The sequence below is a fragment of the Musa acuminata genome, chromosome BXJ1-7, assembly GCF_036884655.1.
Source record: "Musa acuminata AAA Group cultivar baxijiao chromosome BXJ1-7, Cavendish_Baxijiao_AAA, whole genome shotgun sequence".
Classification (NCBI taxonomy): domain Eukaryota; kingdom Viridiplantae; phylum Streptophyta; class Magnoliopsida; order Zingiberales; family Musaceae; genus Musa; species Musa acuminata.
In genome coordinates this window covers 41,179,439-41,202,058 of record NC_088333.1, presented here as the reverse complement: position 1 = coordinate 41,202,058, position 22,620 = coordinate 41,179,439, and the positions used below count along the sequence as shown (strand labels likewise).

Genomic DNA, 22,620 nt, shown 5'->3' with positions numbered 1-22,620 from the left:
ATAGAGAAACCGTCATCAGATAGCACTGGCATGACTCCCTTAAGTTGCTTCTCAATTTTTCGATGCCGGTCCTTGTTGAGAATTTCATCACCATGTGGTAGATCAACACCACTACCCTCAGCCTATTAAGTACGAGACAACTTATGATTATATTGTATGCCAAGGGGATATCAACCACCATAAATTTGGTCATCATCATTTTGATGTAAGGCTCATCTCCAAACATGACATGTAGGCTCATGGTCTAGAGCGAGGAGATGGAGTCGCTAATGAACCTTGTCATTAAAAAGTCATAAGGGTGAGATTATTAGCTGAAAGCCTAAGTTTTTAAAAAATCGTTAAAGAAGAGAATGTCAACAAAACTACTTGTGTCAATCATAACCCTCTTCACTCGAGCGTTAAATCATTTTTATGGAAACCACTAGGGCATCATCGAGGTACTCTGTCTCCTCTTCCTTGAAAGTTATTTCTGAGTCATCTTCAAACTTTGGACACTTTTTGATGGTAGCTTAGGTATATGCTTTGCGACCCGAGGAGCTATCTCTTCTCGAGATAGATCCGTTGATGATGACATTGATTTACCTCTTCATAGACCGTTGAGGTTGGGGCGAAGGTTCCCGGTTCCTTTGGATGAACCTCCTGAGGTGCCCCAAATAAATGAGTTCCTCGATTTTCATACATACTATATCTATACATGCAAAATACTCAAGAAAGGTTGGTGTCTTACTAACACATGATTTCATAAAAAATCTGAGATATAAACTATATGATACAATTTTTGGAATTATAAAGCTCCATACCCAAGTATTCAACGGTCTTTCAATATTTTCCTAATGCCCATCTCCTCATTCTCACTGTCAGAATGATCAATATATTCTTTAGATATTGGCTTCCTATAAATATCTGCAAGGTTTCGTGACTGCAGAAGAAAGCAAGTTAAGTAAGTAAAAGAGCAAGTTAATTACTGGGATAGTATAAGTGAACATGATTAATACAAGAAACTGCATATACTAGTAATGATGTTGCCAGCTTCTACATTTGACCATTATAAGCAACAAGAAAAGAACCATCGATGCAAATTTTAGTCTCATCTAAAATTGAATTATAAAGTTCTTCAAGAAGATAATAAGATCATACATAAAATCCACCAAAAATTGTGTAATTTTCTTGAAGGAAATCACAATTTTCACATCAATTTATGATTCCCCTAGTTTCACTAATTCTAGCTTCAATAACAATACTTCCTACATGTAATATGAACCCCAACTTATCTATAATAAAACAATGCCTATCAACCTTAGCAAGCACTGTAATTACTAAATTATATAGAACCACATAGAAGTCCTAGATGGTTGACCTAGAACACAATTAAAATTTGATCCAAGAGATGAATAAAAGTCAACTTATACAATGAAGAAGTCTGTAGTGTCACTATTGCTTCTTTAAACTTTTCCATCACTTACGAAGAGAGATTAAGATGTTCTTCATAAAAATATCATAAAAAAAGATAATATAATAAGTGGAGACCAACCACAACAATTATACTTATGCAATAATCATGCATAATTCTTCAATTCCTCTATTTTATCCGAAACAACATCCTCCTTTTAGTAAGGTCCTTTTGCCTTTGATGGCTATAAGAACCTATGGTAGTACTGTTCTACTCAAAATAGAACTTCCGATCAATTTGAAGCACCAAAACTCAAATATTATTCAAATCTCATTTAGCATATCTAATATAAGAAATACACTTAATTTAAGTAAACCAAAATCAGACTACATAAAAAATATTACGAAATTATAGCAGTGCCTTCAGACTTATTTCTGATCTTGGATCATAAGGTATGAATAGTAAAGTTTCAAAGGATCCATCTAACAAGTCCAAGATAACTGAACCAAAAAATCTGTACTACAAGTTATGCCATCTGAAAGCTTGCCAGTTACAATATTTAGCAACATCTGATTTTGCCAGTTAAATGTTCAAATTCATGGAACATCAATTTTTCAACCAATCATGCCCATGGATTACCGGGTACACGAGAACACAAACAGAAATATGAAGAGAAACTGCAAATATTGGTAGAATTTGTCTGTAAGTACCAACTACAACCAACTACATTCTTCTTCCTCTAGGTTTACCAGATCTGTACTCTCACAGGATTAACTCATGAAGCATAAGAATATTCAAGAACAGATATCTCTTACAATCATAAATTTCTTAAAAGGGCATCTAAATTAGCATTTAACATTCTTTTTCAGTATTCAGAACAAGAGAATCATGTTATACCATGAAGTTCCACTTTTCACTAGCATACAATCTGGAACGAGATATATAAGAATGAGAATTTGAAGGATCATATACAACTTCAGCAGCAACATTTGATTTGACCATGACTGCAGCTTTCCCTGACCAAGAAAAGGAACATATTAGTTAGTACATACATCTCAATTATTTGTATGATTCTAATTATTTTGTTGATAGGGTAAAGGTAAACAGGGAGCGTGAAGAAGAGCCACAATTCTAAAAGAGAACAGAATATAAAGGAATAGGTCGTCTTTGTGAGATGATGACCTTCTTAAGCTAAAGCATATTAAGGTTTGGAAGGAGTCAACCAAACTTGCCAATGACATCACATCATTGGCCATTTATCTAAATGTAACTGCTCCTCTTAGACATTGAAGCACAGCATTTATCTTGACTTGGCATTTAGGCATCCCTTAATTGATTAGCATTTAGAGATACCAGAACTTCTCCAAGTGTGTCTTTTAAGACGTTCTTCCCACACTAACTTTTTTCCCTTGTGCAATCTCCAAACTATTGTTTCTTCAATTTGAATATGACAAGGTTTTCTAAGATAAAAAGTCTCCAAAAGGATGTCATACAATAGGCTAAAGAAAATGCATATATTAGTAATGACGTTGCAGGCTTCTAGATTTGACCATTATAAGCAACAAGAAAATAATCATTGATGCAAAACTTAGTCACATCTGAAATTGACTTATGAAGTTCTTCAAGAAGAGAAGAAGGTCATACATAGGAAGAGGTGGAGGAGGAAGTGGAAGGAAGAAGAGGCCGCGGTGAAGAAGGAGGAGGAAGAGGAAGAAGGAGGAGGAGGAAGGATGAAGAAGAAGAAGAGAATAGGATATTACCCGGTAGTCGTCGTCGTCGACGGCAGCTGCGGACGACGCTCCGCTCGCGATTGGGGCTGGACCGCGAGCAGCGGAGACGCGCTTAATTTCTTGGATGACCGGACCGGACCGTCTCAAAAAGGTAGGGCCCGCGTACCGGTTCATACCCGGACCGGAAAGTACCGGTCGGTACGTACTTGTAAACGTATACACTGCCTTATCAAATACAGATGTAATGGCAGAGATTGCATCATCACAATCCATTAAGTTGATCATGCCGCCACTGTAGCGAAGCCTCCTGCTTGCCCCCTTCTCCACTTCCCACCATGTCAACGTAGGAAGGCTTCCATTGCTTCAATTGTGGATCTCATTCTGTCCAAAATCTTCTCTTTGGTCTAACCCACTTCTGTTGCTGGCCATCTTCGTCTTCTTCGCACATCCTTCCACGCCATGGACGTGGCTAAATGGTGGTTCCTCCACCTCCTCGTCATGGTTTTCGTAGCAATATTGGTTCTTCCGGTCTCTCGATCCTCCCCCGAGTCCGAGGCCGAGGGCCGGACGAGGAAGCCGGGGGGGAACGTGATCGAGGTGGAAGGGGAGCCCAAATCGGTGGTGTGGGTGGTGCAGCTCTCCGACCTCCACCTCAGCGTCCACCATCCAGAGAGGGCCTACGACCTCCGGCGCTACGTCGGCCCCGCCCTTGCTATGATTAATCCGTCCCTCGTCCTCATCACCGGCGACCTCACCGGTGACTTCTTTCTTTCAAATGATCTGTTTCGTATGCTCTTTGGATCTTTCCTGAATTTGTTCTCTGCTTCCAGTTTGGGGAATAAATGTCATTTTGATGGTTGTTCCGTTTCGTTCTGGGTGAAATTTGCTCTCTCTTTCTTGACCCTGATGATTGTGAATAGCCATCGGAGTTACCTTTTCTCTGATTTGTGGTTCATCATGAATTCATGCTTATCGGGTCCTTTTTGCCTATATTTGCTTATATGAACGTGCTATCTCCCTTTGGGGTAATCTTTATGGCACGATATATAGATCAGACTAAGTGTTTTCTTTCTTCAACATATTAGTGAAATTGGTGAATGCTCCTTTCTCAACATCATGGTTCCTGAAAAGTATTGCATATTTAACCCCTCAAAAATGTCAAATTGTTGCGGTTGACAACGAATGGGATATTGGAAAAAACATTAAATGCATCAAGAGGTAAGAAGCAAGGACATGACACAGGACTAGTTCCTTTGTCTCTGATTTTTCTAGTGGTCAGGACTCCAGTAAAACTGAGCTCAGTCTGTTGATCGGTATATGTTGAGAGGCTCATTTGCATTACTTTGTTGGACCATTTTCAGTCAGTCAGTTAAATTGCTTAATGGGTGGAACTTTCTTTTGAGATTAATTTATTGGAAGAAACTTCTAGGAATAATAAAGAAAACAGAAGTTCTTTCACCTGGTCCAGTGGGGCATTGCTGATGCTCCACAAGGGCACATATTGCACATGTATGCACCAGTTAGCCCAAGATGGCATTGTCAAAACCTGTCATCCTTGGTATCGGATATCATGAAGTGCAGAAATGAGTGAGTGGGAAAATTGAAGAAAGAAAAGAAAATTAACAAGAAGAAGACATAATATATCTGTTACAAAGCCATAATATATCCCTCATGTATCAAAATTACCAATAAGTTCTTCACTGATTAATTTACATGTGCCCATCTTCTTCTGTAGAAGATGAAGAGAAGATGGTTGGTTGAAACCTCAACACAGGACAAAGGATTTCTGGAGATTGGCAGGATTGTCGATGGGAAAGAAAGGGGAAAGAGTGGGGAGAGGGAACACAATGAGAGAAAGCTCATGGTGCTTGGGGAGATGTAGGATAGGAGGCAAGGATTTAATAAGGACGAGCTGGATTTTATAGATCCAGCAGTAGAGAATTAATAACTCAGTTCCTTTATATTCAAAATGGAAAGAAACCCAATTTCTGAAAAACATGTGTCGAACTGTATTGAATAGTTTGGTTCAGTTCGATTTTGGGGTTTAGTTGATGTTAACCTGACATCTCTTGAAGGTTTGAGAATATCAATTCATCTGCATGCAAAAACATTTTCTTTAGCATGGTGATTTGAAATTTTAAGTAAATGATATGAGAGTTGATGTTTTGGTACACCCATATTCTGTTCTATTTTCTTGTTGTATTATTGTGACTTGATTTCAGTGTCATGTTAGAAACCTAAAACAAATTGAAAATATAAGAAAGAGTGAGTAGGAACTCCTGCATTTTTTTTAAGTAAACAAATTAGGATTTTAACATTTAAAATATATTTGCTATATCTAACTAGAGCATATTTGTATCTATGTATATCCCAGATGGAAAAAGCAAAGATTTATTAACCATGAAACAAGATGAGGTAGAATGGATAGAGTACCAGAATGTTCTTGACAATGTCATTCAAAGAAGTGGACTTAACAAGGAAATCTTTTATGACGTCAGAGGGAATCATGATTGCTTTGGGGTACCAAAGGCTGGTGGTGCTTATGACTACTATCAAAAGTACAGTATAAATGCAAGATTAAGACGTGATGGCAACGTCCAAAGCATCACATTGCAGGTTTGTTGATTAATCATCATTATCAGCATTCATCATCACCTTTGAGTCACTCTTTTCCTGTTTACTTTTGTCATGAGCATATGCAGATTGATGAATCCACTGGTTTCTTGAGATTCCTCATGTACCGTTGATGGCTTAGCTCTGTTGTCTCCCATCTGCACAACATAGGAGATATTATTCTCACAAATGTAACTAATTAGTCTATTGAAAACATGGAACATAGTGAATATCCATATATTTGCAAGATATCAATCATCTAGATATTTAAACATGTTGGTTTTGTACCTTTATCCATTCAGACAGCATAAAATTTGATAACATCTTACCTTCATATTTATATGGATGTTTCCCCCTAAACTCTAAATAAATAAATTTCAATTCATATGCAGAATGGTGGATGGAAGCATCTTTTTGTTGGCTTTGATGGTACAATGGAAACTGGTCTTCGTGGCCCAACAAACTTGTTTGGGCATCCAACAAACCAATTACTTGCAAACATAGACTTGGAGCTTTCACAATGGGATGCTGAATCAACAATAACAAAAATTGCCTTTGGGCACTTCCCTTTGTCTTTTTCAGCATTAACAGATGATGGACAAGGTCTTAAAGATGTGTTCCTTAAGCACTCCTTGTCGGCTTATCTCTGTGGGCATCTTCATACGAAGTTTGGCAAGAACTTAAAACGACATCATCAATCAAATCATCCAACAAAGTATTATCAGTTCAACATTCATCAAGGATTTCCAACTAACATGGATGAACAGAGTTGTTCAAGTACTAATTCCAGCAAAGAATTTTGGGAATGGGAGATGGGCGACTGGAGATGGAGTAGAGCTATGAGAATATTGGCTATTGATTCTGGTCATGTATCATATGTTGATTTAGATTTCAGATTAGGGTCCAAGGAGACTATTATATTACCTACTTTTCCTTTGGACTCAAGGTTCATGCAAAGAATTTCATCTGTCCATGATTTCAAATGTCAGCCGAAGAGAGGCTCATCTTACGAGCTGATAAGAACCCTGATATTTTCAAGAACTGAGATTGTGTTAGTTTCAGTAAAGGTATATGATACACGGCCTGAAACTCCTACTGTGGTACTAGATTCTTCCATGAGAAAGATTGAAGGGAATGGATCTAGAGGAGACCTGTATGTTGCTCCATGGAACTGGAGAGCATTTGAAGACCCATCTCCTAGCCGCTATCGGCTGCAAATAGAAGCAATAGACATTTTTGGCAAAACTAGTTACAGTGACTTAAGGCCATTCTCTATTAATGGCCTCACTGCACAAGTTAGTTGGACATGGAGAGAGTTTTTCGTAATGGGTTGCCAGTGGGCTTCCATTTACTGGCCTGCTTTTTGGACTGCCCTCTTGTTTCTGACCTCATTACTTCTTGTTCCACAAGTTTTACTTCTGTGCTGGAAGAAGAATTACTCATATGAGTATGTCAGACCTAATTTTGCTGGAAGGAGTCTGAGGGAACATTTAGTTGATGGCGCATTTTTGGCTTTGATGGAACTCCCTAGGATGACTGTAGTATGGTTTGGGATCCTTATGTATTTGCTTTACTTGTTATTCTTCCCTTGGTTCTTTGGACATGTTTTCACTGAAAGAGGCATTGTGGCTTATATGACTTATCAAGGTTGGTTTGTCCCAAATTTTAACAAAAACACTATGCTCCAGTATCTAGGGGTACCTGATGTCATGGTCGTGGTATTACCTCATCTTTGCTTTGTTGTTTTACCAACTATTTTAGTTATTGGAGCAATGGCTGCAGAACGAACAACATATCGAAAGTACCATCTCTTGCTCTCAGGGAAAAAGGAGGATGATTCTTTGGAACATAACTATGGGCAGACAAAGAATGCCAGTTCTTGTGATTCAAATTGCATATGGCGTCGACGCTGGATTAGAAAGTTTCTTTTTCTTGTTACTGCAGTCATTTTGTGGAAGCACTGGAAGGTAAAGTTGTCTTATTCTTTATTTGTTCCAATTCTTGAAGACTAACTTGTTCTCTAAGTGCGGTTTGTTGGTCCAGGCCCATCTGGCTGCAAATTGTTGAACTAGGATTTCGTAAAGAAAAAAAGTGTTTATATGAAACTAATAATATAATTGTGTTTTGACCTCTGCCTCCAACACAGAGACAAGTTGTAGGACCTTTTATTTTTTGTGGAACTTGAATTTCTTGTACTTACAACGGTCCTATAGCTAAAATATAGTAATCAGTTGACTATGTGAACGACTTCTACTCACTATTCCTTTTAATTTAATTGCAGAATTGCAGAGCTTTGGTCAGGGCGTATGACATGAACCCGTTTCTTAATTCCCCTATTTATTGCTTCATGATTCCAGTGCTGTTGATGTATGCCGTGTACAAGACTCGGTCGCTTTGATGAAATTTGGTCAGCATCTTGGCAGAAGGGGAAAGGTGAAGCTATTTTTCTCAGTTTTCTTCGATAGATGGAGTTTTATATTTGTAGCATGTCAAATTCAAGATTAGAGATATTAGAAACAAGGAAGATGACATGAGAGAACAGAAAAATGGGTCTGATATTTCGACTCTATTCTCATATCTTGCTGAATGAACCTTTGTTCTTATATTGAGCTGTTGTTCTGTTAGACTGTTCAGGATGGTACTACACCATATCCCAAAGGATCTCTCTATGTTTTGTTATTGCAGAAAACAAAGGTCTTTTTTCCATCAACATCACAAAACAGTCCAATATATTTCAACAAGTGTTGATAGGATGACACTGTAGGCTATGGCATCTTTTGTCACTGACAATATACAACATTGAATATAAGTCCTTTCTGAGTCTTCCAAGTTTGATCTAATAGCAATGTACTATTTCTTTCCTTCATTAATTTTGTGTTGAGGGATGAGCAATTTACTATAGGACTTAATATTGTTGATCTAATTTTTGCCCATGTACTTCATTTTTGATATGAAGTAAATCTTGCTTTCCATATGATGACAAGTTTTTGTGGAACTTGAACAGTATGTGGTACATATAAAAAAGTCTTCTTGTGGTCAAATTTAGTGCCAGGTGGTACTTGTGCTGATGCAGGTGGTAGTCAACCACAGCAAACTCACAGAATTCTGAAGCATAGCATTTGATGTCTAAATTATTCTCAAGAATTCAGCCACACAGCTCAACTACTCTAGACAAATGCTTTGATCTGCAAACTAGATAATTAGTTCTGTGTAGTTCTTTTGACTCAGTTTCAATTTGTTCAAGTTTGAAGAGATCATATTGAAACTGCATGCACTGACATCTCTTCGGTAAACTATTCCTTTTCACTAGGAAATCAACAAGATTACCGGTGATTTTTGTTCATCAGTTTCACTGCAAAGTTCATCAATCATTCCTACAAAAATAGGGTTACCTTTGCACTGATCTTAATCATCAGCTTCAGAACACCAACCAGAACTTGTAGCTTCTTTTATTCCACCAACCGAGGGCGTCGAACGTCTCCCATCCTGCTTCGTCTTTACTCCTTCGCTCGTCTCTGTTCCTTGCTTCCTCTTCCCATCACTGTAGGCTGTTATGAAAGCAAATGACGGTACGTTATATGACTTAAGTTCGACTTTTTAATACAACGTACGTTATAAACGTTGATAATATGTTATGAAAGCAAATGACGATACGTTATATATAATATATCGGATTATGAAGGTTTCAGGTTGTCTTTTATACCCGTCATAACCGTCATCTGAGACGCTGGGCAAAGATGCTCAGGAGCGAGTCGAGCGGGCGACAGATGATTCCACACTCCGCAGCCCTGCGTTGTCTCCTCGTCCTTTTGCTCGCCGGCGCCATCTTTGGACTTGGAGAGCGCCTCGGGGCCAAGGAGTGCGAGGACTTGGGGTTCACGGGCCTCGCCCTCTGCTCCGATTGTAACACCCTCGGCGAGTACGTCAAGGATAAAGGTACATCCTCCTCGTCTCGATTAGGCCCTTACCTCTTCTCTCTCTCTCTCTCTCTCTCGCCCCCGATTCGTACCCGCGCTGCGGATTCGCGTGCATCTTTCGATCCCCTTCTTCCTTTTAGTCGGTTCTTGATGTCGAAAACATAGATCAGAACAAACCCTAGGTTCTGCTGCGATCTTGAAGTGCTTGTTTTCTATCATTCTGATATCTTTCTTTTTTACATGTATCACCTGTAGATTAGATTGTTTTGACAGTTAGAATTGGTTTGCCTTTTGGTGATTATTACATTGTTTATTTTTTGGCTGAGGACGTGGGACGGTTGGATTTAGAGATCCATGGTCATAAAATCTAAGAAAGTGTTTTGTTGATTATGAGTTGTCTAACTCAACCCTCCTCTTTTAGTAAATTAAAACATATACCAAACATGCACAATGTATATAATTTCGAATAATACTGTCCAGAACGGACGGAATGAAAAAATAATAAATTATATATATATATATATATATATATATATATATATATATATATATATATATATCGAGCGGTATAGCGTTTGGTATATAGTATCGTATCATACTAAGCGAACGTTGAAACTTCGGTACGGTATGATATTTCAATCCTTGGTTGGTGCTATCTCAATTTACAAAATTGTAGCTAGTGATATGTAATACACGATGACTTATATGCATTAAAATATCAGTAAAACAAATCCTATGAAGTCAGATGCTTTAGAAAGATGATTTGCTAAGTGTTTCATTAAATTTTGACTGCAGAATTGGTATCAGATTGTCGTAAATGTTGCTCAGAGGATTCCGATGATTCCTTAAGTAAGGTACATGGTACAGATTAATCATCTTGCTCCTCAAACCTGACAAATGTGAGGCTTGTGCATGTCTTCTATGAGTTTTATTAATTTTTTGCCACTAATTGAATATGCACTTTATTTTTTGTTTGCATTTCTTGCCTATTTTCCCTTTTGATCGTTTAATGTTCCTCAGATGATTCACATTCAATGGAACCAATCTTTTCGCTCTAACCTAGTGAGCTAAGCTTCATGTTAGGTTGCATAGTATAAAGTGGTATCAAATTGATGAGGAAGCTTGTAGCTCCAACGGAGTGGTCTCTAGATGCTTAATATTGAATGATTAAGATATATTCCATATATATCATGACAATTTAGATGCAATGGCATCATAGGTCACTTGGCAGGATGTTACCTGATGTTCTCCTTACTAGATATGCCTCCATGTAATTCATACTGTCTCACAGGCAAGGACTTGTTTGATGATATTACTTATGCTGTAACAAGTCTGGTAATCTGATACTGACTATGCTCTCTGTAATAAATTCCTTGAATGAGTTGAATTATTGCGAATCTTGCATTACCTTTTTTGAGAAAATAGAAGTTTTTTGTTTGTTTGGTGGTACATATAGAATCATCTTGGTGTAACCTGAGAAGCCTTTTTAAGAAGAATAGAAAAGTTGACATCATAGCAAGATTTGAACATGGAACCTCTTCTAGAGGAGGAAGAGGGGTTAAACCCAGTGAGTAGAACTGTAGATGTACCCTGAGATTGGGCAAATTGTTGTCTGCTATATGGAGGGAACTTTGAACAACTATTGTTTTCCTCTTAATGCCATTCACTATTGTCTAAGGTAGTGAATTGTTTCTTTTAGAACTTTTTCACAAGGCTTTAATACTTATACTTATCTAATAAGTTTAATATGCCACTATTACACAATGAATTTCACCCCATTTGATGTTTAAATAAGAGCTTTAAAGCAAATCTAGAAAGTTCAGAATCATTCTTCTCTGTGCTATGTAGCATTTTATCAAGACTGAACAGTCTTGATTGGGATTGTGAATAAAAAATTGTGATATAGGCACGAGATTATTGTACAAAATTAAGTCTAATTTGTGAATAAAATTAGAATTTGCAAATCTAATAGTAGTCATGCATCTTTTTTCCTCCTAAAATCAGCAAAACATGATGGATCGCTGGAAAAATTGCAAATTCTCCTTCAATTAATTGAAGTGTGGCTAACTTCGAAACAACTGCAGGTTACGTTCTTGGGTGCAATTTTAGAGGTATGCATGAGGAAGTTGATGTTCTATCCTGAAGTTGCAGCATTTATAGAAGAAGAGAAAGATGAATTCTCATATGTCAAATTCAAATATGCTTATGCATCCCCACCGAAACTTATCATGCTGGACAGTGAGGGTAATGAAAAGGAAACCATAAGGTCAGTTCTAAGAATGCTTCTTTAATTTTTTTTGTGCCCCTTGAACTCTTTTTGAGAGATCATCTGTTGCATAATAATATTGAGATTTTACTACATTATATAATATTGGCATATGGTAATTTCACCATTTTAAGTTATTCTGAGATTTTTTTACTAATGAACATGAGAGGATTCAAAGCCGTAGTTTGCTCTTGCATTTGTACAATTTCCATCATTTCTTTCATATGCTTTCTTGCAATAATTAAAGTGTCAGTTGCTCTCTCCATGATGCCCAACCATTGGAATGTACTATGTACCGGCACTGATGTTGTGCATGAGCCCTACCATGCACCATCACTGACTCTGTGCTGAGCTATATGTTGGCATGACATGTGTGTCCCATCCCTCGTCAGCCTTGACACAGTAAACTCTGGCTGGTACCTATAGCGCAGATCTGACCCATGGTTTTTTTTACTTTCCTGCCCTAGATTTTGCACTCTATATTCCACATTCCACTTAATTTTACCTTGTCGAACTTCACCAATCTGAAGACTATATGTACTTAAGTGTGTGTAATTTAGCCTTCTGAAGAGGGATCATCTCAAAGATGACTAGTCTTGATTTAAGTTGGAGGGACCTTGTGTCTATTATGATGGTATTAACGCAGTCATTCTTGTTGTTGTACTACAAAAGAGGAAGAGAATTTAATTTGTGGTTTCTTAGTGTGCCTGTGATCATAATCATTAATGGCACCAGGAAAGGCTAGACTAGAAGGGCAGACAAGAGTTACTGAATATGTTTTCTACTAATATTTTTGCAGTTGTGTGTTCTCCCCTACTGTCAAGTAAGCTATTATAATTGGTGTAAATTGTTTTTCTGCTTCTTATTCCTTTTAATATAGACAGTTCCCATTTATCTGACAGGAAATGTATCATCATTGACTAACTGGCAATCAATCCGAAAGTGCAATTTGGTTCTTATTTCATATTTTTACTTGCCTTATTGGGAGCCTTACAGTTTTCCATTATGCCCAAAACTATTGGAACCTAAATCCTTATATCCAAATCCACTTTAGTGGTTTCATGAGTACATCCAGAACTCCAGGTTATTGCTGATTTTTTTGGCTAGATGAAAGGTATGATGCTTGGAGTTTCCTAAGAAATTCAGCTAATCTTTGGCAGACTTTAAACTGACTCTATGATGTTGGCATATGCCCTACACTGAGTATTTTCTTGTAGGTGTATATATAGCCATTTGAGGATCTCTAAATTATCATCTGTACGTAGCGGTGATAAATATTAATCTGTCAATTTTATGCAGAAACAAAGTCTGCTTTGCTTTTTATGCGATGCATGTATTACTTATGTTTATTTCTCCTGTGCATTAACAGAATCGACAACTGGAAACGTGAACACATTCAGCAATTTTTAAAAGAAAAAGTGAAGCCTGGCGTATCTGTAAGCTGAAGGTTCCATACATCATAGAGTTTTGGCATTGACAAAAGACATACGACGGGTTTACATGCTTCACTCACCAGCTCTTTGAGTTTCAATAATTATATAAGATTTATTGCATATTTCCACTATAAAAGTAAGAATGACACTGGTAACTACATCAGTAATATTTTTTTTTTGTTTTTGTAGTAATCAACATCTTCAAAATCTGCAATGCTTTTTATTCAGTATTCATGAGTATCGTACGCATCCTATGAGTTATCATTTGTATACTGAGGTTCAGCAACTTATGCTTCTTGGTTGCAATTCTAATTCTAGAATGACTCAAGCAGCACCGTAGCAGGATGCTCTTTTTAATTTAATCTATTTTGATTGGACTGCTAAACCAAATTTTGATATTTTTATTTTTATTTATTTTTGTTGGATAATCTTGCTGGCTTAAGCCATAGTTTGTTAATAAATTTAGTTCTAAATTTTAGAATAATGGATGCATGTGTTAAGATGGCTATGGTAGGTCACACAGAGAGGAAATAATATTACAAGATTTATTTGTGTACTCTTGCCCGTACTTGATGTGCATTCTACACTCGTTGATCCAAAATCTTTCAGCGGTGGAAGCCCAACTGGAGAAGCAGGGAAAGAATTACATGGGAATTACTATCAATCAGTAGGGCCAAAGTCATGGCTTTCATGACCTATAACTAAAGCCGTCACTTTCATTTAAACCTGAGCATTTGTGTATTTAGCAAATAAATTATGTATTAGGTTATGGAGAAAACGACTCTTGATTTAGATAATATGGATTTAGAGAGCAAGTTTTTCTTTCTATAGGTAGTGACAAAGATGGACTTCAATCGCAAAACCTTCCTCTATGTAGTCAAGATCTAAATTTATTTGAACCCTCATCTTTAGTCAAGTTCTTTAACTTAACAAATTTATTGGATTAAATTTAAATCCTCATCTCTTTATAAGTGAGTTAGACTTAGAGAGCAAGTTTTTCTTTCTATAGGTTAGTGGCAAAGAGGATTTAAATTTCATCCAATAAATTTGTGAAAATATCAACAAACTGATATTTTCACAAATTTATTGGATGAAATTTAAATCCTCATCTTTTATTGAGTTAGATGAAAGAAAATTATTGAATGTGACTTTGAGCCACCAATCTAGAGTATAATCTTCAATTTCATCTCACACTAATCCATAGAGCAAGTTGTTCCTTCAAATCTTAAGCAAGAAAGAGGCAATCACTTTGGAAAACTTGAATATCGAATCTGATTTATGAGCATCTTTTAAGCCAAGATCAAAACACACACCTAGAGATCAAGAGAGTGTCATTTAATCCAAATAGTAAAAAAGATAGTGCATGTGAGTAGAAAATGTTAACCCCCCCAGCAATATTACAAAATGTGCTAATATTGTGAGATTGGATCAGGTTGCCACATAAAGGTTTCACATTGAGCATAACAGATATTGGAGGATACTGCATTTCAAGAAAATTGTAGAGCAAACCCACTTCTGGGATGTGGCAGGACAAAAATGCACAACCAAAAGACATGAGAGTTTCATATTTACATTTTCCTAAGGGATTTGTTGTTTGATATCTTAACACAACCAATGCATTCACATTGGAACACAAATCACATTCTTTCCCGCTCCCAGACCATCAATTTTTTTGATGATTTCATAACCTGACAATCAAGGTGGAGAAAAAAAAGGAGATGAGCTTCATAGCTCCGAAAACAATGAGAGATCTCCTTTTGATGCATGTTGCATGAAACAAGTTGATTCACCACAAACTCCTAGACCTGCAAAGAAATAATAAGGTGGCACATTAACTCTCTCGAAAAACCAGTAGATAAGAGCAACACTATCAATAAATCCAGATTCCATAAGAGTTGCAGTCTAAACCATTTTACACCACCTCCACTTTATAAATCTCAATGATTAACCTTGTTTAGATGTCATTTCCTCAAAGTAATTTTCCACAACTAACATGTCATTAGTTTAGTGATTGCACACCACTAGTACCATCTGCGATATTTGAATTTGCAGGAATGCTCTTCTACTCATGTATTAACATTGCCAAGTTTCAATTTTCCTCCATGCAAAACAACAGCAATTTGGTCAATAACCTGGCTTGCATTAAATGAAGCAAGAACTTAATCCATGTCATTTAAGTATCAGACAAGTCAAATGAATGGGGCTTTACTTGTGAATATGTGATAAGCTGGAGCCAGGATGGTACTAATTCAAAATCTAAATTGAGGAATACGTAGGTATTCTCAGGTGTATATACTTACAGAAAAAATTCCATTGCTTTAAAATTTACACCATAAGGCTTATCAATATACTGAGAGGTATGCATTTATCCAGAAAATCCAGTGTTTTAGCAAATAATAATAACATAAAAGCATCAATCATCTTTGATGTGCTAGTACGATGCTAGTTCCAGTGCAAAAGGGTATATGCCAGCCAGTACGCTATGGGTGAGATCCTATGTCATACATTGCAAACCTATCACATTGCTAAATACATGTTGACCCACACCCTTGATATGGCATAAGAGTGGACATACTTCGACCCATATGTCTCGACACACCAAATTTTCCAAGAACTTCAACATATTTACAGCATACCTGCCGCCTCCTACGGCTTTGTATAAAGTAGCAGGAACGTGCGATCACATAGCACGGTAGGAAAAAGCCAACGAACTGGAGAGATACCTGCAAGTAAATGACCAAAGATTTTAGATTTCTCAAGCAAAAAATATAACAGCAATGGGATACGAAACCATAATAAACATTTGAATTGCATTCATGACATAACTTGCACCAACACAGATCATTACCTCAATGGCACCAGATTTTGCAAGGTCAGAGAATTCAATCTCAAATGATCATCTTCTGACTTATTATTTATAGCATCTTGCTCTTGTTCAGTAGCCGGCACTCGTAGGAAACAAAAATAGAACCATAACCTATTTCCTAGTGCACATGAACAGAAGAACTACCATTCCAAACACCTAAAATAACACTGCAAGGCAACTTCACTGCAACTCTACTTCGAGGAAATAAAATATATAAATTATTTTTTCAGTTTCCATAAGGAATATGTACAGGATGGACTTAGACTGTTATCTATGTAGGATTTCATCCTACTAGAAATTATTCTAGTTGGGGGGAAAAAAGGAAGTGAGCAATGTGATTCTTCATGTTAAGAGACACGTTGGCAGTAAGTTCTATAACATAACATTGATATTTCAAAAGATAGAAAAAAGTTCTTACATTGAACAATGCCGATATGTCCTGCATCAGTCCAACTTCCCTCGACGAATTAAAAATTTGTCGAACAAGCAACAAAAGCATCAACTGTAAAAGACCACAAACCATCTTAACTTCCATGCTTCGTAGCTACAAGTAAAATATACTTTTTGTAATGCAACAATAAAGCATACAATTAAAGCAACAGTGCGGCAACAGGCAATTCCACTGGCACTTGCAGCTGCATAATCCTCATATTCTGCATTTAGTAACTCCTGCTCTGCAGCAGTTATGGCGAGAAAATGGGAATCACGAAGATCAAACCGTGAACCCCAACTTTGCCTGACAAAAAACAAGTAAAGGATTAGGCTCATGATTGAAGAATCATGGAAAGGAAATAATATCTCATTATCATGTAAAGTTGATTGCCAAACAAGTGCATTCAAATAATAAGGCTGTAATTCTTTAACTCAAGCAGTGGGCTTTCTGATCACATAATATGGTGCTTGGATTTATGTAAGATGGAGGTATAATGTATTTTATTGACAAAACTGCAGCCACCCAAATCCGATTATAATGTCACCGATAGACAACACACTTCTGTCACCGATGGACAACACACTTCTGTCAGAATTGAAATAGTCTAACAGGCAAAGACCACGGTAGCCCAACACAGCATGTTGCAAGTAAAAATTCATTTACCTACAACAGAATATAATTCAACTAAAATTTATATAAAACTACAGAGTGGAGCTACCAAAACTAGGTAGAAACTTTGATGTAAATTGTCACTAATCATTGGGATCATGTTGCTCCACGAGAAAGTAAAAGATCAGTGACAATCAACACCATATAGAAGGTTTAATAGCCAGATCTTCTTATTCAGGAAAATGCTCTTGCTTTTAGTTTGTGACAAATCTTGTCATGAAACCTCTTGTATACGCTTCTGCCTGGTTAACTGCATATAGAAGTCTTGGCAAGAAAACTTTGTAAATCCTTTTTGTGGGCAAAAACTACAAGTTATCTGTTCCAACATAATATCAGTTATTTGCTATAGACAAAATAATTCATAGTAGATGCTGAAGCCACCTAACCACACATTTCTTCACACTGATTCTGTGACTTCAAAAAATTCATCTGATTTTGTATGGCGTAATACTCTGACAAAAAAATTAAAAAAAATGAGATCATTGTCAAGAAGTACCTGATGTCAATAGCAATTACATCGGGACTGGGTCTGCTTGGGGGAACAGAATAATTTGGGGCAAAAACCTGTAACAGCAAAGCATTCCAGTAAATGCTTTAACAGCCAAAAAAGAGACAAATAATATGATAATATAAAGTAAGCAAGACAAGTACCACTTATCAAGGCAACCACTTAACAAGACAAATACCACTACTTTGTGCCTTCTAAACAAGATGAACCTTTATGACCACACATAAATATGTGTTTAACCAAAAGAGGACGTCATCATGATCATCAGGTACTAGTCACATATGAATCACTATCCTAAAGTATGCATGCTTACAGTTACAGTCATTTGCCTTATTGTTATTTGGGTGGCTCGTATACAGAAATAGTTATATGTGGTCTGACTCTGTCATCAGCCTAGCTAAAGCATATACCTTTCTTGAAAGAATACCATTTTGGGTATTCAATGAAATCTCAAAGTAGGAATGGCAAACGATGGTTCCTCCATTCTGTGGTTTGCAGTGAAAAGAAAATGTTTGACACAGGATAGAGTTGCAGAGAGGTGTTTGCAGCAACCCAAAAGTGTGATTTGTTAGATTGAAACTGAAAGAGGGAAGCAGGTCCAGGTTGGCCTTGCTGTGAAGATAATCAGCATAGCCTGAACTTGCACAAGTCTGTTGGAAATAGCCAACTGTAGGAAACTTAGCTACATCTAAGTTCTCTTTTTTTTTCTCTGTGAAAGGGGGGGGAGAGAGAGAGAGAGAGAAGAGGAGGAGGATGGAGATCAGCATCTTGAAGCCCAACCTGGTTGCAGATTTCACAAGTGATATTCCCTTTCTTATTGCACCATTTCTGAATACATTTCCTGTGGGCAAACTGCAAGAAAAAACCAAATAACAAGTCAACCAACAATTGTCATTGTAATCATACTTGACCATGATGTGAAACAAAAGAATATTCACAAATCCTACTTTCCAGAAGCTCACAAGATTGAACAACAATAAAAAAATTGACTGCCTACTGAAACAAAAGCTCCATTCACAGGTAGATAAAGAAGAATAAGATACAGGAGAGATAGAACTCCAATTGTCTCGGTTAAAAGAAGGCATGATATCACTATACTGAGAGTTTGTTTCATCAAAAGAAATTACTGAGAGTTGGCGGACTGCAAAGGAACCTGACAACCCACTTAATCTGACGAATACATTAGAATGCTAAACAGTTCATATGAAATCGATGCACACAGTGAACAATAATGACTAACATAACCTTTTATTAGAGAGAGCTGATTTACAAGTTAGTATACAGATAACTATCAATCTAAAAGTAGCTCATTTTTCTAGTAACACAAATAACTGACCTTGGTCCATCTAAGTAAAATCAAGGTCATAAATTATTAACGTTCTTTGGCATTTCCTTCAATTGTTTCTTTTAAGCCACTTTGCCCTAAAATTTCTGTAACATGGCTACCGCACAACAGACAACTCTCCTTGCATGATGTATGAACTTCTTTTGTGTGTCAGCCTTTCGTAACTTTTTCTTGGATACTTGGTGCATCATGTTCCAGTCCTAGTAAATTTACTTTCAACAACCATTTTGTAATTTTTTTTCCTCAGGTAATGCTGAAGGGTTCTGCAACATTTAGTCAATCATCCTCCAGAACCCTGTTCGACTGGGCTAGTGGTGTTTCCCTCAACAGAGTTCTGGTGGGAAAAGATATGTGCAGCCTTGGGGACCTTACAGCTTTCTGTTGTCTAAAATATATGAACACCAACATAAAACTGAATTCCAAAGACAAGCATATTCAATACATATGAAAAACGATAACATTGATAGCAGTGCCATGGGTTGCAATCGCCCAAAACCTCTGCTTGTCCGAAGAGATGTCGAACGCCAATATACATAAAGCTATTTAGTGCAAGCACAGTATGATGCATGTGTAGATACAACCTCTAAAAGCATTAAAAGGGAAGAAGAAAATAAAAACCATGTCTTTCAGATTTACCCCCTCCATACAAAAAATGGTACACACCCTCTACATGTATAAAAAAATACAAATACAAATAAGTTTCACAAGAACCAAAGTTATTACCTCCGTAAACAATTTGGAAAAAAAAATTAAATGGAAACCTTATGTCGCCCTTTACCTCAATTAAAAGCGTCAGACATACAGATTTCGTTTTAAATGATAACTACAAAATTTGGAAAAAGATTAAGATCTCATACATTGCAATCAATATCAGCACTAAAACGGATGTCAAAAACTTCCATAAAAATATCATATGCGGGTAGGACATGAAGCATAAGGAGATGTAACATTCCAAACAAGTTTTGAGGATTTTACAGTTACAACAAAAAAGCCAAGCATCCTTTGCATGTGTAGAGGAAAAAGATTACTACAAACAAAAACAAAAAATAAAAACTCAAAAAGAGGAGAGGAAAGAAAGGAAACTCTTTTGAACAGAAATATTACTGCATCGTTAGCTCAGAAGAAAACTTAAAGAATTTTTAATTAAATGGTTTCAGAAAACAATGTTTAGGGGGAAATAAGATTTGCGAGAACGAGAGAAGCAAATGTCCCTTAGGAATGGTAGGAGGGAAGAGAGAGGGGGAGAAGGGGAAGACCTTGAGGGTTCCATTACAAGCGCAAGGGGTTTCCATGTCGCACTCGTCCCCTTCCTCCTGGCATATTCTGCACTCGATCATCTCACCTCCCTTCTTCTTGTGACCGGCGATGGCCGTCCTGCTTACCGAGCACCCCTCCTCCACCGCCCCGCCGTCCGCCTGAGGAGAACCTCCGGGATTCACGGGCTCGAAGCACGCCGCCGAGGCGATGATCCCGTCGACGCAGACCATGAAATGCCCTACCATCTCTCCTTCTGGTTCTTCTACAATGCTTGCTCTGTTTCAAGAACAGAGGAGAAAGCAAACAAAATACGAGATAAAAAGATGATCTTTTTAATTAAAGGCACAATAGGAAACACACAAAAAAAAAACCAAAATACCTAAATTACCCCTCCGCTCACTGATCTGATGTGACCGTATTACCCTTACCTAAAAGAACTTTTTTGCTAGCAAGATTTTCCAAGACATAATGATTCATTGAAATATTTTAAATTAAGATATTAAAAATTTGAACATTATTATGTTGGTGAGAAATAGCTCTACAATTGTATCTTTTTGTCTCCAAATTAAGATTTAAATCTAGCAGTAAAAAAATAAGATATTGTTTATTTTAGTATTTGTTAGGAATCTACTTCAAACAACCCATGTTTTGAAAGATAAAGAGAGGTGCTAATATCACATATAAAAAAAAATCAAATCTTTTATATTTAATAATTTACTAATCCCAATTTCTTATTTTTTAACAGAAACATCATATATGTAAAATCTAATGGGAAAAGCACTCCAACAAAAACCAATTAAGACTAATATTTTCTTTTTATTAAATTTTAATATTTTTCTTTACAGGAATAACATAACATAGGATTGTTAGGAAACATTATCCTCTTAATTTCTTTTTCCTGTTATTTAAATTATAAATTGTTAGGAAAGAATATGGTTTGGTGTGTGGCCTTTAATGCATGTCTAACTGTAGCTATGTAAATTTATAAGGAGAAGAAAGTTATTGTGTGGAAACAGCAGAGACTTAGCCTTCACTGGGATGGGAAGTGGGAGATGCTCCCATAATGACATCAATCTGTGAGACGGAATTCGGAATCACCAAAAGCTCTTATCCTCTCTCCTCTCTCATTGGTGGAGTGGGTGGGTGGTACACTGGGTGTGGCTCAGTCAATTCCAAGGATTAGCATAGTTTATGTGATGGATGGAGAACATGATTGGCAAAATATGTCAGCTAATAGTAAGCCATCATTAATTAACATGCATCCAAATGATCCAATCCTACCTCCACATAAAAACTTACCTGACTTGATTGTCACACCCATGCTCAGTCTCCAAGGTCATCCAGAGAGCAATCTGAAGACAATATATGGCAGGTTTGAAATCTTATCTGAGTCGCGTCATTTGGAGACAACTCATATTCAAGTCAACTGTCAGTCATGTTCTCTTTCTTTCTCCAACTCTGAAGAAAGCAACAATAGGCCTTCAAACTGCATTATCCAAAAGAAAATGTATCAGCATTCACATGATTAGGAATCATTGAGAGGACACTTAAGATTAAGCTGGCTTTTTTTATTAATCCAAATAAAATAATACCATTTGGTGCTAATTGCCTGGTGGGTAATAAACTATGAGGATGGAATATGGCACAGTTGGTAAGGAAGAAAATTATGTGAGTCAGAAAAACTGGGATCTGTCAGAATTTGTTGGAGGAAAGTCTTAAATTTAGAGCTCCATTTCACAGTTGCTGTTCAGAACTCTCCCTTAATAAAGGAAGTGACTTATTGTGTACTAACTTTTTAATTTTCTGATGAGATAGTTGTTGGTGTGATGAATAAAGGTAGATGTGGGGAAGAGAGAAACTTGGGTGAGTGGAGGACCAAATTAGTATACTATGGGCAGTATAGCAACAGAAGGGGGGACAAGGTGGATAAGATAGAAGGTGGTGGGGCTAATGAGATATCATAGGAGTCTCATAAAATAAATATACTGTTTGTGAGCTTATTAGGCAGAGAAAAATCAGTGTTCACAAGCTTTCCAAGGGTCATGAAAGGGATGTGTTACCTTCACAGTGGCTATTTATTGTGCAGGGTGGAATCACCCACTGGTCCTAGAAATGGAGCCCACAACCACATTGAGTCAAAAAAAAAAAAAGCATAATTGATCATAGATAATTTACATGACACAATTCCACAAC

At 37.0% G+C, this 22,620-nt stretch overlaps 3 protein-coding genes and 1 long non-coding RNA gene across 7 annotated transcripts; 2 read left to right on the top strand and 2 right to left on the bottom strand.

The window, feature by feature from the left end:
• Positions 1 to 715: 715 nt before the first annotated feature.
• Positions 716 to 3,223, bottom strand: LOC135679458 (uncharacterized). The gene is made up of 3 exons (XR_010515262.1): positions 3,151 to 3,223; positions 2,288 to 2,406; positions 716 to 919 (listed from the first exon to the last, which is right to left on the bottom strand). It is a non-coding gene; the product is annotated as an uncharacterized LOC135679458 (long non-coding RNA).
• A 165-nt stretch (positions 3,224 to 3,388) lies between these two features.
• LOC103992675 (putative metallophosphoesterase At3g03305) lies at positions 3,389 to 8,573 on the top strand. Of its 3 annotated transcripts, none has more exons than XM_018829417.2 (5): positions 3,389 to 3,877; positions 5,495 to 5,736; positions 6,126 to 7,451; positions 7,555 to 7,700; positions 8,015 to 8,573. In XM_018829417.2, exons 1-5 carry the CDS (start codon positions 3,580 to 3,582, stop codon positions 8,046 to 8,048), a joined length of 2,046 nt encoding a protein of 681 aa, XP_018684962.2. In that variant the 5' UTR covers positions 3,389 to 3,579; the 3' UTR covers positions 8,049 to 8,573. The 3 variants fall into 3 exon arrangements, with proteins under 3 accessions (XP_018684962.2, XP_009410750.2, XP_009410749.2); XM_009412475.3 differs by having other exon boundaries at positions 3,390 to 3,877; positions 6,126 to 7,380; positions 7,495 to 7,700; XM_009412474.3 differs by having other exon boundaries at positions 3,390 to 3,877; positions 6,126 to 7,700.
• Positions 8,574 to 9,024: 451 nt separating this feature from the next.
• LOC103993004 (uncharacterized) lies at positions 9,025 to 13,675 on the top strand. The gene is made up of 5 exons (XM_009412935.3): positions 9,025 to 9,302; positions 9,423 to 9,669; positions 10,446 to 10,504; positions 11,735 to 11,916; positions 13,286 to 13,675. The coding sequence occupies exons 1-5, from the start codon at positions 9,297 to 9,299 to the stop codon at positions 13,359 to 13,361; spliced, it is 570 nt and encodes a 189-aa protein (XP_009411210.3). The 5' UTR covers positions 9,025 to 9,296; the 3' UTR covers positions 13,362 to 13,675.
• A 1,128-nt stretch (positions 13,676 to 14,803) lies between these two features.
• LOC135585273 (uncharacterized) lies at positions 14,804 to 21,907 on the bottom strand. 2 transcript variants are annotated; one of them, XM_065193237.1, is made up of 8 exons: positions 21,727 to 21,907; positions 20,427 to 20,703; positions 18,606 to 18,677; positions 17,814 to 17,881; positions 16,804 to 16,951; positions 16,634 to 16,717; positions 15,986 to 16,072; positions 14,804 to 15,154 (listed from the first exon to the last, which is right to left on the bottom strand). In XM_065193237.1, the coding sequence occupies exons 1-8, from the start codon at positions 21,765 to 21,767 to the stop codon at positions 15,149 to 15,151; spliced, it is 783 nt and encodes a 260-aa protein (XP_065049309.1). In that variant the 5' UTR covers positions 21,768 to 21,907; the 3' UTR covers positions 14,804 to 15,148. The 2 variants fall into 2 exon arrangements, with proteins under 2 accessions (XP_065049309.1, XP_065049308.1); XM_065193236.1 differs by lacking the exons at positions 14,804 to 15,154; positions 15,986 to 16,072 and having other exon boundaries at positions 16,079 to 16,717.
• Between the last annotated feature and the right edge of the window lie 713 nt (positions 21,908 to 22,620).